The sequence below is a fragment of the Balaenoptera musculus genome, chromosome 5 (assembly GCF_009873245.2).
Source record: "Balaenoptera musculus isolate JJ_BM4_2016_0621 chromosome 5, mBalMus1.pri.v3, whole genome shotgun sequence".
Lineage (NCBI taxonomy): Eukaryota > Metazoa > Chordata > Mammalia > Artiodactyla > Balaenopteridae > Balaenoptera > Balaenoptera musculus.
The window spans coordinates 37,850,548-37,869,396 of record NC_045789.1 but is presented as its reverse complement, the minus strand read 5'-3'; the positions used below and the strand labels follow the sequence as shown (position 1 = coordinate 37,869,396).

The 18,849-nt window shown below is 38.5% G+C and overlaps 1 protein-coding gene across 4 annotated transcripts in view; it reads left to right on the top strand.

The window, feature by feature from the left end:
• KLHL2 (kelch like family member 2) overlaps positions 1 to 18,849 on the top strand; it is a 128,204-nt gene that overhangs the window by 93,704 nt on the left and 15,651 nt on the right. For all 4 annotated transcript variants that reach the window (XM_036853065.1, XM_036853066.1, XM_036853068.1 and 1 more), the window contains 4 exons: positions 7,185 to 7,294; positions 11,635 to 11,751; positions 12,938 to 13,087; positions 18,373 to 18,490. In XM_036853065.1, the coding sequence (XP_036708960.1) occupies positions 7,185 to 7,294; positions 11,635 to 11,751; positions 12,938 to 13,087; positions 18,373 to 18,490 (495 nt within the window). The remainder of the gene's footprint in view (positions 1 to 7,184; positions 7,295 to 11,634; positions 11,752 to 12,937; positions 13,088 to 18,372; positions 18,491 to 18,849) is intronic.

The window sequence follows — 18,849 nt, the reverse complement described above, 5'->3', positions numbered from 1 at the left end:
TGAAGGTAGCAGATTAAACTACACTCTAATGTCACTTAGAGAAGAGTTTATTAGTATATTATTTAGATGTGCTATATGTGTTCTCTTGGCCATTCATTAAAACTGTCTCATTAACTGAGTAATAATTAATTCCTCCTCTATTCTCAGTTTCCAGTAGTACTTGCCAGAAGCTTATATCACCAAAGTGTTTTTCACTAAAATATTTTTTTTTCTTATAGCACAAGGGTTACAAAGAAGAAAAGAGAAATGTTATATGCTGTTGAAAATAATGTAATAGGTTTGGATGCTACTTTTTTTTGTAGATATTAAAAACATTTTTTTTTAATTGAATGAAAGATTCTTTAAATTCTGTAGTGCTTTGCAATTTCCAAAAGTTTTCCTGCCATAACAAAATACCACAGACTGGGTGACTTAAATAACAGAAATTTACCTCCTCATAGTTCTGGAGACTGGAAGTCCAAAATCAAGCTGCCAGTAAGGTTGGTTTCTGGTGAGACCTCTCTTCCCAGCTTATAGATGACCACCTTCTGTGTCCACACATGGCATTTTCTCTGTGCATGCACACCACTGGTGTCTTTTTATAAGGACACCAGCCCTATTGGATTAGGGCTCTCTTATGACCTCATTTAAATTTAATTACCTCCTTGAAGGATCTATCTCCAAATACAACCACATTAAGTGTTCAGTCTTCAAAATGTAAATTTTGGGGGAACACAATTCAGTCCACAGTAGTAATCCATAATGTCCAACAATGAGCAAAGAGGTATCCTAGGAGAGATATCCTAGGAGTAGTACTTTGATAGAGACTTAGAACAGGCAACTGAAACATTTGTTGTCTAAAACTGGGGGAGGTAAAGGCATGAAGGGCTGGCTTACACGTCTTCACAAGCGTGTGCTCGCACTCAGCATGGGGTAAGGACACCCCATGTGGGTGTGACCAAGGGAGGGTCTTCAACAGATAGATTCCTTCACTTTTCAGAAGAATCTGGGGAAGAAGAGGTGGGAGAAGATGCTGGTATGACTATACAGTTTCCCCCACAACACCTCAACTTCCTTTTATTCCTACCTGATTCAGTGGTTCCAGGACCAGGGCTGCAGTTGCAGGGGCCAGAAGCAGGGGTGATTCCTAAGCAAGAAACCTTAACTGTACTTCTAAACTTTTACATCAGGATTCCTAAAGGCCTAATGTGATAGATTGTGCGTTCACCCCATCTGGCAAACTTGGGGTTGACAGTGAATACAGCTGTATTACCTAGTGGTTGAGATAGACCACTAGTTCAGTACCTATGGAATGATACCCTATGTAAATGGGAGTGGGCTGAAGGGGAAGCATTTGCTAGATGGTATTGCTGCTGGCAATCTGGACCAGCACAGTAGCCAAACCTATTGTCCCTTCCTGTCCCTTCCAAAGGTGGAAAAGTTAAAATTCAATGAGAAATGGAGAGAAGCTCCCAAGACTGAACCAGGAAGAAATAGAAGATGTGAACAGACCAAGTAATGAAATTGAATAATTTAAAAACTCCCAGAAAACAGAAGTCCAGAACCAGATGGCTTTACAGGTGAATTCTATGAAACATTTAGAGAAGAGTTAATACCTATCCTTCTCAAACTATTCCAAAAATTGCAGAGGAAGGAACACTTCCAAAGTCGTCCTGTGAGGGCACCATCACCCTGAAACCAAAACCAGACAAAGATATCACAAAAAAAGAAAATTACAGACCAATATCACTGATGAACACAGATACAAAAATCCTCAACAAAATACTAGCCAGTCGAATCCAACAATACATTAAAGGATCATACACCATGATCAAAAGGGATTTGTCTCAGGGATGCAAGGATTTTTCAGTATCCACAAATCAGTCAGTGTGATACACCACATTAACAAATTGAAGAATAAAAACCATATGATCATCTCAGTAGATGCCAAAAAAGATTTTGATAAAATTCAGTATCCATTTATGGTAAAAACTCTCCAGAAAGTGGACATAGAGTGAACGAACATACCTCAACATAATAAAGGCCAAGTATGACAAACCCACAGCTAACATCATACTCAACGGTGAAAAGCTGAAAGCATTCTCTCTGAGATCAGGAACAAGACAAGGATGTCCTTCTCGCCACTTTTATTCAACATAGTTTTGGAAGTCTTAGCCACAGCAATCAGAGAAGAAAAAGAAATAAAAGGAATCCAAACTGAAAAGGAAGTAAAACTGTCACTGTTTGTTTGTGTGTTTTTTTTTTTTGGCTGCGTTGGGTCTTCGTTGCTGCGCTCAGGCTTTCTCTAGTTACGGCAAGTGGGGGCTACTCTTGGTTGCGGTGCACGGGCGTCTCATTGCGGTGGCTTCTCGTTGCAGAGCACAGGCTCTAGGCACGTGGGCTTCAGTAGTTGTGGCACACGGGCGCAGTAGTTGTGACTCGCGGGTTCTAGAGCACAGGCTCAGTAGTTGTGGTGCACAGAATTAGTTGCTCCACGGCATGTGGGATCTTCCCAGACGAGGGATCGAACCCATGTCCCCTGCATTGGCAGGTGGATTCTTAACCACTGCGCCACCAGGGAAGTCCCATAACTGTCACTGTCTACAGATGACATGATACTGTACATAGAAAGTCCTAAAGGCTACCCGAGAACTACTAGAGCTCAGTAATGAATTTGGTAAAGTATCAGGATACAAAATTAATATACAGAAATCTGTTGCATTTCTGTACACTAACAGCAAAGTATCAGAAAGAGAGATTAAGGAAATAATCCTATTTACCATCACATCAAAAAGAATGGATGCTACTTTTAATGTTTTTAGTTTGATACTGAGTGAATTGGTTAAAGTTTTAAGGTTGGTAGGATCATGCAGAGCAAGCATGGACTGATAAGAAACAATAGGATCTGGAGACCAAGGCTTCAGAACATATAAAATAGCAGACAGTTGGCAGTGTCAAGCGTAAGCTGTTCTGGAAACAGTGAGGGTTGGGCCAGGGACAGTGGCCCTAGGATAACCGTGAGTTCTGCTGGTGTGTGGGATGAAGTCAGGCCATATAAATTATGTGAATTGTTGTAGGTAGGTAGGTGGAATCTTCAGGTTTAGTGGGAAAGATCAGTAAATGCTCAAGTTAGGTGACATTAAATTAAGAATATTATTCACAGGACAAACCTGGGTAACCAAAGACATTTAAAATATCACTCGTGCCCCAGAGTGCCTTACAGTGACTGAGCCAGTCATCTGGTGTGTCTGGGTGCCTGGGGTGTATTAACCAGCAAGAGTCCTGCCAAATTGCCTGTCAGTTAATACAGCAGAACATTTGAAGATTCATACTGTTCATATAAATAGAGAAAAGGCAGGCCTTACAGTAAACTAATTTACTCCTGATGTTGCCAGATACTGCCCTCCATATTTAGTGATGCTCCACATAATTGCCAAAACCTTTCCAAAGAAAGCTTAATGTGAAGGGGTAAACATTAGATACCAATACCGAAAGATTTTACTGAGGAGGAGAGGTTGTTAAGGTAGAGAGTAGAACGTATGTGAGGGTTGGAACTATTTAAAAATATGTATATGACTTTCTGCAATGAAAGTTCCCTTGAACATTTCATCTTTCTCCACTTTTCATTTAGACTAGTTTTTTTGTAATTGGTGAGGGTCCTCAGGTTCATTTGTTTGAATAACAGCTGTGTTGTGGTTTTCGCAATACCATCATCCCTGTGTATCCTTGGGAGACTGGTTCCAGGAGACCCGCTGATACCAACATCTGTCTATACTCAGGTCCCCTGTATAAAATGATGTAGGATGAATACAGTTGAGTTTCACAGCCCTGGATATGGGAAGGTCGACGGTACAGTTGTAGTAGTTGACTACTTTTCCTGCCCTCTTAAACTCCTTTAGTCACTAGTAAAGAGTACACAATGAATTTAGAGCCCAAACTTGACTTTGGATAAAGTTTACTAATGCCCTTACTTCTAAATTTAAGTAATTGATTATTTTTAAAAAGTCACCAGATTTGTTTTTTAGTAAGCCCATTTTTCTGATTAATGAGGCGGAGTCTAGGGTAACTTATACAGTCATGATATAGAAAAGTTATGTTCTCTCTGTTGTGTTTGTTACCACTAGAGATTTTTTCCCCCATAAAAAGGGAGGCCAGTAATCTCTTTCTTTGATTCAGATTTTAAAATTGTAAAAGAAGCTTGGTGCAAAATCATTACAGACCTATGTTTGGAAGTGAAAATATTTTATGACTAGGAAAAAGAGTTTATATTCACTTGTCTTTTGTTCAGTAGCTATTGTGTATTTATCTTTGAATTTCCAATTTGCTGTCATAAACATTTTTAAGTTTATATGCTACTTGCCAAATTTTCACTAAAATGAATTTCTCAATATTTGGGAACTTTAAATACAAAGAATCTCTGTATGCTTTTCTTATGTTCATTCTTTAAAAAGCAAATCCAACCACTGAAAAAAAGTTTTTCCTTATTTCTTTATGTATAAAAACTTCTGAAATAATTTTTTTGTGTAAACTTCTTGTGAGGTCAGGAACTATTAGGATCATATTTCAGATATAGAAAGGACCTTTGTAATTAATCATGATGGTTTATTAAAATCTATAATCCTATTAAAAATTCACAGTAGGTTTTGAAGTACTATTATGAAGTAATATTATGTTATAAGGACTAGATATCTCTTAAAAATGTAAGTTTAATCTTTCGTTTGTATTTTTTCAAATACTAATTTTAGTTTTTTCATTGACTTTTGATTAATTACAAATTAAGTTACAAATTAATCATTTATGTTCTTTATCAGTGCATTCTTTTTTAACTAATAATATTTGTTAGAGCAGTTGTAGTTTTATAGACAAATTGAGTGGGCGGTGCAGAGAGTTCTTCCTGTGTCCTCCCTCTTCCTACAGTTTCTGCTATTATTAACATATTGCATTAGTGTGGTACATTTGTTACAGATTATGAGCCAATATTGATACATTATTATTAGCTGAAGACCATAGTATATATGGTTCACTACTTGTGTTGTATATTCTGTGGGTTTTGACAATGTGTAATGACATGTATCCACCGTTTTCCTCAAACTCAGAGGTTGCTTCCTCAGCCGTATCCAGTCTACTAATCAGCCCATCAAAGACATTCTTCATTTTTCTTACTGTGTTTTTGATCTCTAGCATTTCTTTTTACTTTTTTCTTAGAATTTTCCATCTCTCTGTTTACATTGCCCATCTGTTCCTGCATGCTGTCTGCTTTATCCATTAGAGCTCTCAGCATATTTATCATAGTTGTTTTAAATTCCCACTTTGATAAATCCAGCATCCCTGCCATGTCTGGTTTGGATGCTTGCTCTGTCTCTTCAAGTTGTGTTTTTTGCCTTTTGGGATGCCTTGTAATTTTTTTCTTGGTAGCCAGACATGATGTACCCAGTGAAAGGAACTGCTGTAAACAGGCCTTTAGAGATGTGGCAGTGAGATGTGGGGAGGGAAGCCTTCTGTATTCCTATGATTAGGTCTCAGTTTGTTAGTGAGCCTATGGCTCTGGACTGTGAACTTGACAAATGTTTCTCGGGTTTCTTTCTCCCTCCCTAGGTGGGACAGGATGGCTGGAGTGGGCTGGAGTTGGGTGTTTCCCTTCCTTGGGTCAGTTAGGCTCTGGTTATTAACTAGTTTCTCCTGAGGGCAGGCCTTATTAAGAACAGACTGCTTTGGGTATTTCAAATTGTTTCATTTCTCCTCCCCCTACCAGAAGCCAGAGGGGATTCTTCTCATATTTACTGTGGAAACCTGGTTGAGCTCCTGGAGGAAATCTCACAATATTGTGGGGACCCCCCTATGACTGGGTCCCCCTGGAGTCTTTAACTCTCAAGAGTTGTCCCCGCTGAGGTTTTCCTACCCTCGCACTGATTCCCATGCGGTTTCCACTTGTGAGTCTCTGTTTCAATCAGCTGCAGCTCCCTGTGTTCTGTTGATCTCTCCAATCTTGGGGGCATTGCTTTGCTCTGTGTTCTCTGCAAGGGAAGCCAACTAACCCTTTTTATGGTATGTTGAAACATACATTTGAAATGAATCTTTTATTTCACCTTAGAAAAAAAAGGCTTTGAAAAAAATTACTATTAGAATATGGTTAATTGTAAAGACCTAGAAAATACCTAGAATTCCTAGCAGATTTTTACTTTAGAATATAGGGATCACAATACAGTAAGAGCTAAATTATTGAGTCTTTACCCTTTACCACACACAGTTCTAGATGCTTACAAGCCATTAATTTATTTAATCCTCACAGCAATCTTGTTATGTAAGGTATTTTTATTATCCCCATTTTACAGATGAGGAAACCAAGAGTTAGAGAAATTACAAAACTTGCCCAAGGTTTTACAGACTAGCACGTGGCAGAGCTGGGATTTGACCACCATATTTCCTTGTGAGCTCACGCTTTAAAATAAGAGCTAGATTTGGAGGAAAGGATACTTTGTAAATGATTAGTTGATTTTTTTTTAAGTTTTTAAGTCATTGATTATACTAATAGTACCCCCTCCCCCCCTTTGGAGGAGTGGGTACATTTGTGAAATCAAAGAAAGTGTTTCTTTTTCAGTTTTAAGAATTACTAATTTCACTGGTTTCTGGAAAGGAATTGAGGGTATAAAATAGTGTAACTTGATCCCCAAGTAAATTGCTTACATAGAATTCAGAGTTCTGTATTCAGACTGACCAGCATTTAAGATTTCCTTGTTTAGTCTTTGGTTTTCAATTGAAGCAGCTTCCCCTCCTTACCCCGTTATGTCCTAAAGCCCTCTAATGTTTTACATAATACATTTAAGTGTGTGAATAATAACACCATGTACTTTATCTGATTTATGTAATCAAAAGGTTTTACAGATTTCAACACTGATAGTCTTATTACCAGAAAAGGAATAGATAGATGATTAACTCTAAAACTCCCCCTTATAAAACAGAAGTGATTCAGCCTAGCGTACAGTAAGGCTACCTTCCTGCCTGTGCTTCCACTTTGTCACTCAAGTACAGACCACTTCCCCAGGAGAGTTTGTTTGGGTTTGTCTTGTTAGTTCTTGCCTTAAGGAAGTACACTTGGTTTTCTCCTTCATGGGTTAGATTAGGAAAAACCTCTTCTTTTTTAAGCAGTTTGAAACTATGGTAATAGAATGGGGCGTTAATGGGTTTTCTTTGTAACCTCCAAACAGAGCAACATTTTGCAGATGTCGTACTTAGTGAAGAATTTCTCAACCTTGGCATTGAACAAGTGTGCAGCTTAATCTCGAGTGACAAACTTACCATTTCTTCAGAAGAGAAGGTAAGTGTATTTTTCTTTTTCCAGTGTACAGTGATATAGTATTTTTCCTTTCTTTCGCTTTGTTTTTTAACTTTGTGATCCTGTATGTGTAGTGGCAGCCAGTGATCTTTGATCTGGAAGTTGAGAAACTCCACTAGTTGACTTGTTGGTTGTGTAAATAACTGTGTTCTCATTCCTTAGGAGCTTCCCCAAATGGTTAGACACCAGAGTTTTGTGCTTGACCCCACAGCAAGAGCTTGCATACATTGAACTATCTGAAACAGAGGGCCTTTGGGGAACTGGGTTTCTTCTCACAGCTAGATACCTGGAAAAATTGTGATCTAAACATAATATTCTCAGACTTCCCTGGTGGCACAGTGGTTAAGAATCCGCCTGCCAATGCAGGGGACATGGGTTCAAGCCCTGGTCTGGGAAGATCCCACATGCCATGGAGCAACTAGCCCGTGCGCCACAACTACTGAGCCTGCGCTCAAGAGCCCATGAGCCAAAACTACTGAGCCCGTGTGCCACAACTACTGAAGCCTGCATGCCTAGAGCCTGTGCTCCTCAACAAGAGAAGCCACCGCAATGAGAAGCCCACACACCGCAACAAAGAGTAGCCCCCGCTCAACACTACTAGAGAAAGGCCGCATGCAACAATGAAGACCCGACGCAGCCAAAAATAAATTAATTAATTAATAAAAAGAAGCCACTTTAAAAATAAATAAATAAATAAACATAATATTCTCAAACCAAAGTAATTTCACCATCATGTGAGTTGGACAAAGTCACCCAGGTGACAAAGTTTAGCTAGTTCCAGACTGACCTCTTCCTTCAGATGTGCCCCTGCAGCTTACACCCCACCCTCCCCATGTGTCCTTCCCCCCTTCCAGAGCCCTGTGCAGCTGCTTTGTCTGGTTGTAGCCTGTCTCTCCGAAGTTGGGGTTGCCTTTTTCAGCCACCTGCACCTTTTGTATCGGTGGAGGGAGAAGCTTCTCAGTGGGTTTTATTCTTTGGGTAGGTTTTGTAGCTTGTGGGAATCGGGGCAAAAGCTTATGAACCTGCAGTGTTTGGAGGAAGTGAAACTTGAGTTTTTCCTTTGTGTGATTCGTTGTATAAACTTTGTTGTTCTTTTCCTCAAGGATATTCATACTGCTTGGGGGCAAAAAGACACATTTCTTATAATATTTACCAAATAAAAAAATATGTGAAAGTGGTTGTGAAATGTATAATCTTAACACCCCAGAAATATAGAGGAGAGGAAGACACTACTATTCATGTTTAATAGATGTGTGTTGAGTGCCTACTGTGTACCAGACCACTGCCATGGAGTCCTCCATACAAGAAGATTGACAAAATAAAATCCTTTACTCATGACTACAGGGACAACCAGTGGGGTAATGAATGATCACAGAATGCTGTAGGGGGTCCAGAAGGAGCCTTTAATCATTCCTTGGATACAGATTGGAGTTCAGTGTGGCTCAGATATATGATCCAAGTTTTTAAAAGTGCGTATGAGTTTGCCAGGGAAACAAGGATGGGTGGGAAGGAGAAGGGCAGCCCAGGTAGAGGGAACAGAATATGTAAGTGTAAAGAGCTGTGAAAGAATGATTGCATTCTTTTAGTTCAGTACAATTAGAGTTTACAGTATGTTTGGCACAGTAGTAGGAGATAAGGTGGGAAGATGACATAAAATACCTTCTCAGCCATGTTAAAGAAAATTGACTTGGACTTCCCTGGTGGCGCAGTGGATAGGAATCTGCCTGCCAGTGCAGGGGACACGGATTCAAGCCCTGGTCCGGGAAGATCCCACATGCAGCAGAGCAGCTAAGCCCGTGCACCACAACTACTAAGCCTGCTTTCTAAACCCTGCATGACACGATTACTGAGCCCGTGTGCCACAACTACTGAAGCCCGCGCACCTAGAGCCCATGCTCCACAGCAAGAGAAGCCACAACAAGAAGCCCGTGCACCGCAATGAAGAGTAGCCCCTGCTCGCCACAGCTAGAGAAAGCCCACGCACAGCAACGAAGACCCAACACAGCCAAAAATAAATAAAATTTTTTTTAAATAATTGACTTTATCCTGGTAATGAAGAGCCTCTGAGGGGTTCTAATCAGTAGAAGAGTGCCATGATAATGCCTTCACTGTAGAAATGTCACGGAGGCTGTTCTGGTTTTCTACTGCTGCATAACAACCACCCCAAAATGTAGGGACATAAAACAACCATGTCATTATGCTCACAGCCTGTGGGCAGAATTCATGCAGGGCACATAGGGACAGCTTGTCTCTGCTCTGCAGTGCCTGGGGCTTCAGCTGGGTTGGCTTGACAGGTGGTATTATTCTACTGGAGCCACATACCCAAGGCTTCAGTCCCTCTGCACGTGGCATCTTATGTTTCTGGAACACCCAGGATGGTTCCTTCACTCACTTATCTGGCTCCTGGGCCAGGTATTGGTTGGTATCTCACCCTCCCCACCCCCCCTTCCTCTCTATGACTGGCTTGGGTCTCATAGCATCTCATCTCCAGTAATCAGACTTTTTACATGACACCTGGCTTCCCCCTAATGAACATTTCAAGAGACCAGAGGCAGCTTATGACCCAGCTTCAGAAACGCCACAGCACTACCTCCACAACCTTCTGTTGGTTACACAGGGCCAGCTTAGATTCCTGTGGGAGGTTACTACATAAGGTGTGGATACTAGAGAAGTGGTTTATTAGGGACCATTTTTGGCGACTAGCTCCAAAGTGGTGGTGTGCAGAATGGACCAAAAGTGGGGTGAGGGTCAGATAGGAGGATGTTGAAGTTACCAGTGAGCAATAGGATCTGGTATAGGGTGGTAGAAAGAGGGGTGGAGAAGAGAAGACAGAGCTGAGAAATAGTTAGCAGATAGAATTGACAGGACCCTCTTTATCTTCTAGCATCTGGCACATAGAGGTACTTGGTGACTGAATGAATTAAAGAGGCTCATTAATTATAATGTAGATTATTTTTAGCTTCTTGCTCTATACCTGCATCAAAATAACCTATTTATTGCTTCCCAGTTATTCATTTACATATCATCAAACATTTTCTACAACCCTTTAAAGATTACTGTGTTGTATATTCATCAGTCTGGAAGGAAATTATTTAGTCAAATACTGTCTTCATAATAGCTTATTAGCTTTCTCATAGGTATATGTTGTAATGCCCTTATTATTTTGATTATTTTTAATATAAAATATTATATTTTAATACATTCTACTGTTGTGACAAAAGAGAGTTAATCTATTCTGCAGATCCTTGATTTAGAAGTATATGGTCCAACATTTGTTTGTAAACCCAAAGAAAAAGCCAAAAAATGAGTTGTTGCTAAGAGTACATGATTTTCATTCCAGATATCACTTTGCTTTATTATTTTGGGTACTTTATTCAAAAGGGACTTTAGATTTAAATCTAGGTAAGTAGAACCAAATTCAATTTGGAAAGGTTGTCAACAATGAATTAGATCATATATCATCAAATTATCACCGCTACCACTCAAGTTCAAGAAGATTAGATAATGTACTTCATGAAATACGTAGTAAATACCCAGCAAAAAGTACTCACTAAATACGTAAAGGTACTAAAGTATTTATTAAAGTACCTACTAAATTAAAAGTAGATCTACCATATGATCCAGCAGTCCCACTTCTGAGTATTTATCCAAAGGAAATAGAAACAGAATCTTGAAGAGATATCTGTATTGCTGTGTTGGCTGCAGCATTTTTCACAATAACCAAGATGTGGAAACAACCTGAATGAATGGATAGAGAGCTGCTATATACACACAATGGAATATTACTCAGCCATAAAAAGAAGGAAATCCTGCCTTTTGTGACAACATGGATGGACCTTGAGGGCATTATGCTAAGTGAAATAAGTCAGAGAAAGACAAATACTGTGTCATCTCACTTATATGCAGACTCAAAAGTCAAACACATAAAAAGAGAGTTGAGTGGTGGTTACCAGCGGCTGGGAGTAGGGGAATCGGGGAGATGTTGGTCAAAGGGTACAAACTACTAGTTATAAGATGAAAAAGTTCTAGAGACCTAATGTGACTAACAATTAACAATACTGTGTTATCTAAAAGTTCCTGAGAGTACCCCTTAAATTAAGTACATACTAAGTACCAAATGAAAAAAATAAAAAGCAAAGAAAGAAATGGAGTGGATGTACTTTTCAAGTGCATCATTAAGTCAGGATTTGAAAAACTTGAGCCATGGATTAAACTTGGATGTCTTAGCAAGAGTTGTGTATAAAATGTAATATTGTATTTTATTCAGATGCCTTGGTACATAACTCATTACTTATTTTTCTTTCCCCTGTATTTTCGGCAAGGTATTTGAAGCAGTAATAGCTTGGGTGAATCATGACAAGGATGTAAGGCAAGAATTTATGGCTCGGCTGATGGAACATGTACGATTACCTTTGCTTCCTCGGGAGTATTTAGTTCAGGTAAAAGCATTTGCAAAACACATGAGTACACCTACTCCATGTCACTGGGCTGACAGCATGTAGATTCCTGTTACACAGTGGTAACTAGGCAGAGAGCAGTAAATGCACCTGCTGTCCTTGGCAGCTGCTAACTCTTGGGGCAGTTCCCAGTCTTACAGGTTTGCTTCTTCCCTATTTCTGATTTGAGTAAGCAAGTACTAGAGCTTATGGAGGCAGTATTTGTGGTGACTTAAGTACATGTAAATAAATGCATTTGTGGCTCTGTGTCACTGCTCTGCATCTCCTTTGCTTTCCTTTTGATAGCCTGCTCTGACTGCTCTGTAGAAATGGAATTTTGGCGTTCAACCCAAATACTGTTTAATTTTCCTTCACAGTTTCAGTGGCTTGCATTTGGTTTCTGTCTTTACTTCTAAACTGAGGAAAACCAGGTTATTTGAAATAAATAGCAATAAATGGATCTTTAGTGGTCTCTGAACAATTTTAAATTTATTGTTTTATTATTAACATTCTACTAGGAACATTTCAACATTTTAATTTATAATTGAAACCATCTAATGAAACATTTCTTTATTAGGAGATTAGATCTGATCATTTTAGAATTTCTTGAAGCCTCATTATTTGTGGTAATCTGTGTAATCATTGGTACTCTGCCTTTAAGAAAATGAACAGAAAAAATCTGTCCTGCACTTGACGTCAGGGATAGGAAGGACAAGTTTTATTTGTGGTGTAGGCACATTGTTATAAAGTATTTTGAATTCCTTTTCTGGAAATTTTATTTGTGTTTTAAAAAGACGTCTTTAATTTATAAATATTTCCTCCCCCACCTGAAGGACTCATTATCTAAATTTTCTTATTTTTCTTACTATTTGGCTTAATGTTTAAAGATAACAATAGGTGAACATAATATTATCCAAAGATTATTCTGTAGCTGACATTGAAGTATATAATTTTCATTGCAATTCTTCTTTATTACTTATAAATATTTTGCTCTGCAGACCAGATACTTGAGCATTTGGGGGCATCATTTACTTTTCTTTTAGTGATGTTTATAAACTTTCCTCTGTGACTTTTAGACTGAACCAGGGAGGATAGTTATTGCTTTTTTCCTCTACTTTACTTGTTTCTTTGTCAGTCTTAGCATGAAGTAGCTATCCCCTCATGGGGTGGGTCTGATTTTTTCTTCCAGAGGGTTGAGGAAGAAGCACTGGTGAAGAACAGCAGTGCTTGCAAAGATTACCTCATTGAAGCTATGAAGTATCATCTGCTACCAACAGAGCAGCGTATATTAATGAAGAGTGTCCGGACCCGACTGAGGACACCCATGAACCTTCCCAAAGTAGGATCTGCTGTTCATACTTGTTACTACCTCATCTGAAAGGCCCATAGTGAGGCTGTTAATATTTTACTCATCTGATTTTCCATGTGCCCAGGAATTCATTGAAGTGTATATAATTCAACTTCTCTATTGATTTTGTCTGTGGAGGGTGGGGATTGTTTGACTCACTTGATCTTTATAAACCACATGATGTCACTCTTCTGGAACAGAGGCAACTGGTATTTGTCCCTTCTGAGTTTTTTTTTAGCTCTTTACAAAGGTTTCTTTGTAAGCTACATGTTTGGATAATAACTGAAAACCGACTAGTTTCACAGAATTGCTAAGAACTTAGGATGCTAGCTTGTTCTTTTTGTTCCTTCCTATTGTCTGTTGTGTACTATTTGATGGTTCACTCACACATCATACATAGTCATTTCAGTGTAGATTTTCCATATGTTTTCCCAGATCTCCAGTGTTCATGTAATTCCTCTGTGAAAGTTCATATTCTACCTTTATCTTTTTAGTTGAAGCCATTCATGTCTTAGTGATTTAATTTTCCTTACGAATAACCCCTCATTTCTGTCTCTCTGTTTGCAATTCCTTCTGCTCTGTTTGCATCTTTACAGTACTAGGAGACCAGCACTTTAAGCACCATTTTGTGTATGGTCTAATCAGAATGACCCATAATATAATGCTTTTATTTATGTATTGATTTTTAGCTCTCATGTGTGTTTGGGGCAATGATGAATTAAGAAATAAGACAATCTGTTATCCACTGTTTTCTTATATCACCTTTAGTTATTACTTTATCTTTCCATTAAATTAAATCTTTTAAATTCTTTCACTTTAATACTTTTATTTAGTGTTTTTTCAATTTTATTTTTTTTTGGAGTCTACATTTTAATTGCTTCAAATCCATATTAGTAGTGTTTTTCTGTTTTGCCCAGTGTTAACAAGAGTTCTCAATTTAGAACCAACTGTATTTTGCCAGTGTGCTACTCCCTCCTTTTTTCTAGATCATTAGTAAATATTTTAATTTAAAATGGACTTCAGGGCTTCCCTGGTGGCACAGTGGTTGAGAATCTGCCTGCCAATGCAGGGGACACGGGTTCGAGCCCTGGTCTGGGAAGATCCCACATGCCACGGAGCAACTAGGCCCATGAGCCACAACTACTGAGCCTGCGCGTCTGGAGCCTGTGCTCCACAACAGGAGAGGCCGCGATAGTGAGAGGCCCGCGCACCGCGATGAAGAGTGGCCCCCGCTCGCCGCAACTAGAGAAAGCCCACACACAGAAACGAAGACCCAACACAGCCAAAAATAAATGAACAAAAATAAATAAATAATTAAAAAAAAAAAAAATGGACTTCAGTGCTCTCCCTGGTGATACCTCATTAGAAATACCCACTTACCAACATAGTCCGTTTGTAGGAAGTTTCAGTCTATATGATTATGTTTATTATGTAAGCCAAAAAGTAAATAATTTGGCATATAACATCTATTGAGAGTCAGGATCATATAGATTCAAATTTGGCATGATTTTTTTTTTAACATCCCTCTGCGTGTTACTCATCGTTTCATAGGCTCCTGGAAGTTCAAATGCTTTTCTCAAAATATTCTAAATTTTTACTGAGAATTATTATCACTTAAAAAGTATTTACAAGGCACTCACTTCCTACCCTATTTTGAAAATTGGTATTTGCCGTTTTTAAATTTTCTGATCTCTCCTCAGTTCTCCAAGATTTTTCAAAAATAATTGTAAGTGGCTCAGTAAGTACATTAGCTAGTTCCCTTAACACCCTAGTATGCATGCCATCTGGGTCTGCCGATTTTATAAGTGTTTACATTTTCCAAATACCCTTTTACCTCCTTTTATAAGTAGCCATCTCTATAAGTCTTCATTACTTCATATTTGTCCATATTATTTGGTGTCAGTGTTTGTTCTTACAAAAAAATAGATTTATAAAAGTTGTTCATAGCCTTAGCCCATTTGAATTATTATTTCTTTTATGCTGGTCTTTTTAACTTCCTTCTAAATAGCTTGTTTTATCTTTAATACTTTTTAAACATTTCATATTTGTAAAAGATCTCTTCTTAACTTGCATATTCCCTCTGCTGGCATCTTTAGCTTTGCTATCTTTAGCTATGCCTTAACCTTTAGAGTGAAAACTAATTCTCTTCTAATTTCTGTAATAAGCATGTCACTTTTGAAAACATTCTAAAGAGTCTTTGGTAAAATCCTATCAAGTATTTTCGCTTATGTAGAGTTGTGATCATCTGTTCAGTTGACACTCTCTGGGCTTCTCTGGTTGTGGCTTTGGAGTGACCCTCCTAACTGTATTAAACTTTCGGTTTCTCAGTTCTTTAGCTCTGATTTTGTGGTGGGTACGCTGATCCATGAAGGTTCTCTTCTCTTCTCTCAGGGTGGCTGGGGAGGAGGGTTGCAGACCTGACAGGTAGCAGGGAGCTACTCAGCTCCTGATTTTGCATTTGCATAGTCTCTCCCCAAAGTTTATTTATCTGCACATGTTTTTGCAAAAGTGCTTGTGTTGGACATTTTTCAGTAGCACTGTTTGTCATTTTAGAGTGGTTGTACTCAAGATTAATTCTAAATAGGTAGGTAAGAATGAGGCAAAGATTAATTTCTCTTGCTGACATATCATAATCGTGGTAAGACCTATGAGACAAAATGTGGTAGCAATGCTGGAATAATAGATAATGTTTCTACCATGACAGTGACTAATTAGGCTCTGATTCTGTGGACGCATACTAATTTGCATGAAAGATCTTTTTATATCTCAGGTATTAGTTTTGTATCGTCAGTAAACCGTCTTGGGATTGTGTAAGGCACTCTTGGATTTGGACAGTATAATGAAAAACTGTATATGTTTTGCTACTGTGCTTTGTTGTTAGCTTCTTTTTATCTTTGGAATCTGTATTTTTACAAATGCTATCTTATTATTTCTGTACATATATTTTTATTTTTTTTACCCGGGATATCTATTAAGATTTCCAGTTGGAAAATTATGAAACTTGGTATTTCAGGAGGCAATTTTAAACTAATATTTAATAGGTGAAGAAAATGAAAGAACAAAGTTTAATTGATCTACATTTCAGGATGGTCACTTGAATTTGTGTAACTCCCGACCTCTTGCCTTCCTTAAATACATCACATTTAACTTTTCCATACAAATGTCTTCCCAGTTTTCTATTCCTTTGCATTAGCATAAACTAGTATGATGTTTCTCAGATCAGGCGTCACAAATAATTGGGGTGTCAGAGTCATGACACCTCTTTCAATGCTAGTAGCACAGTGGTTTTTATCACCGTCTCTTGATCTCATACAAATATCCCTGCTCTCCTGCTCTTGTCTTCCCATTATACATTCTTCCTTTCCCCATTATCTCTGATTCCTGGAGTTCCAAATCCTCACCCCATTTTACTTCTCTTGGGTGAGTAAAGGACAGATATTACTACTTTCCTCTATATTCGGTAGCACATATTCCCTTCCATCCTCATTTTGATCTACAAGAAGTGAACTATTGTGTGGAAATCACAAGATTCATAGTTGAGAATCATGAAATCTAATAAACTGTATTGTTTCTCAAGGATTATTTGAAAAGTATTCCCTTCAGAGATTTTTTCAAACTGATCTTCATCAGAGATGTTAACCAAACCTCTTTCAACTGTTGTCTAACTGCCGGGCAGAGTTTAAAAGTTAAGCACAGGTAGGTCTTCTGTAGACCTCTAGATACAGGATTGATCTTACTGTCTGTTGCACCTCTGTGATTTCATAACCTTGCCCCTCCCTTTTTTCCCTTTGGGATTAGGAGGGAAGGGTATTGCAGATTTTCTTTGTTAATTCTTCCTTTTATTTATTTGTATTCAACACTAGAGGAATGGCAGGTCTGAAAAAAATTATATAACTGTGCTACATTCAGTCTTCTTTTTAAGACCTTTAAAATTCTTTATACTTTACAGTAAATAAATTACTAAAATAGGCTTCTTTTTGGAAACAAGATTTATTCTGATTTCTGTGTACCCATCTTTCTATAGTTCCAAGTACAGGTAGGTCATTGCTCAGTCAAGGTTGCAAACCTTCTCTTTTTGTATGCATGAGTCATTCCATCTTCTGTTTGTTTTGATTTTTTGTTTCTTTTGAACATCCGTTTTTCCTGTCATCTCACTTTTCCCTTGACAGGTCCTTACCATTCTTTACAGTGTTCTACACGTGACATCATTAACTTTTACGTTCTTCTGAATTGACAGCTGTGTTTTCAGTGTTTCCAAAGAGTGCCCAGTGTGCCCACTTATACTCATTAAAAGACAAACACATTGATTGCTAAATCCCATTTATCTCTCAAGGTTCCACTCCCTCCAGGAAGCTTTCACTAAATTATGGCTATGTTTCATTTTCTGATCAGGAATAGCAATTAATGTCTATAACCAATCATAGCTTTCTGGTCACATATAATTGTATATAGTTCTTGAAGTACTTTAGAGTCTTGTCTCCTTAGTGATATCTAATAGCTCTTGGGGGTAGAGACGCTGTCTTACATTTCTTATGTAGAACATCTTAGCACAGTTCTGATCAAATATGGAAGATAGGCACTTAATAAATAGTTGTTGGATTGAATTGAATTGAAGAAGTTTATCGACCTCACTTATTCTCAGTGCTGGACTGTTGTTCATTCATTCGTTGTGATTTCTAGTATCTCCATTATCTGTCCTCTTGGTTGTTTTATTTGTGGGGCATCCAGGGAGGTCTCTTTACTTGACATCTGGGAATCTGTGCTCTCTTGTGAACAATTCAATTAGTCCTCCTTTTTCAATAGGTTTTTTTTTTTCCTTCTTCCATCTTTCTTTAATACCTTATTGTCCTTTTCATCTCACCTACCCCCTAACATAAATTTCACTTCCGTCTGCTTTCCTAGATTGTGGAGATCTAATCCCTGGTCCTTACAAAGCTGGGATCTAGTTTATAGCAAGCCCTATGACACTGCAGCCTTGCCAGTGCTGACTGCCTGCTGTTTTTGGCTTAAATACTGCTTTTGCTTGAAGGATCAGAAACTTAGTTTCTGATATCCTTATTTTTGACTAAATGTGCTAGAAAATAGAACTGTAGTTCTAACATACATGTGTCCCCTTTGTTGATGTTTATTAAATGTTGATGAGGTGGTTGTTTTCCCCCAGCTCCCCCTACCATCTTCATCCTAATATTCTCCACGTCATTGTCTTTGTAAGACATTTTAAATCCCTGAATATGCAGTAGTTGTTGGTTCAAGTGCCTCTACTTCTGCCCTTGCAGTTAATGGTGGTGGTTGGGGGCCAAGCACCAAAGGCTATCCGCAGTGTGGAATGCTATGACTTCAAAGAAGAACGATGGCACCAAGTAGCAGAATTGCCTTCCAGGAGATGTAGGGCAGGTAAGCATCATGCATTGCGGTCATTTCCCTATTGCTGGGTCATTGGGAGCTTCTCGCTCAGGTCTTATTTTATTAACTAGAAGAATCTTTATTGGAAAAGCTTTGATTAAAATAGCCATGTGATTACAGAGTGATTGAGGAGCACCGTGCAACTCATAAGACATCGATGGGGATAGCTGCTCTGTCTTCAATTTACATATTTTTCTGATTCTCTAGTATAAAGTGGAGTAGCTAGCAATTTGCTGGATATTTTCCCAGTTACCTTTGCTGAAGTGTTGAGAATTCTTTAGGTTGGGACCCTTAGTTCTAAGAGATTCCTGGCTTAGCTAATAAGCTACAGTTTCCTTTTTCCAAGCATC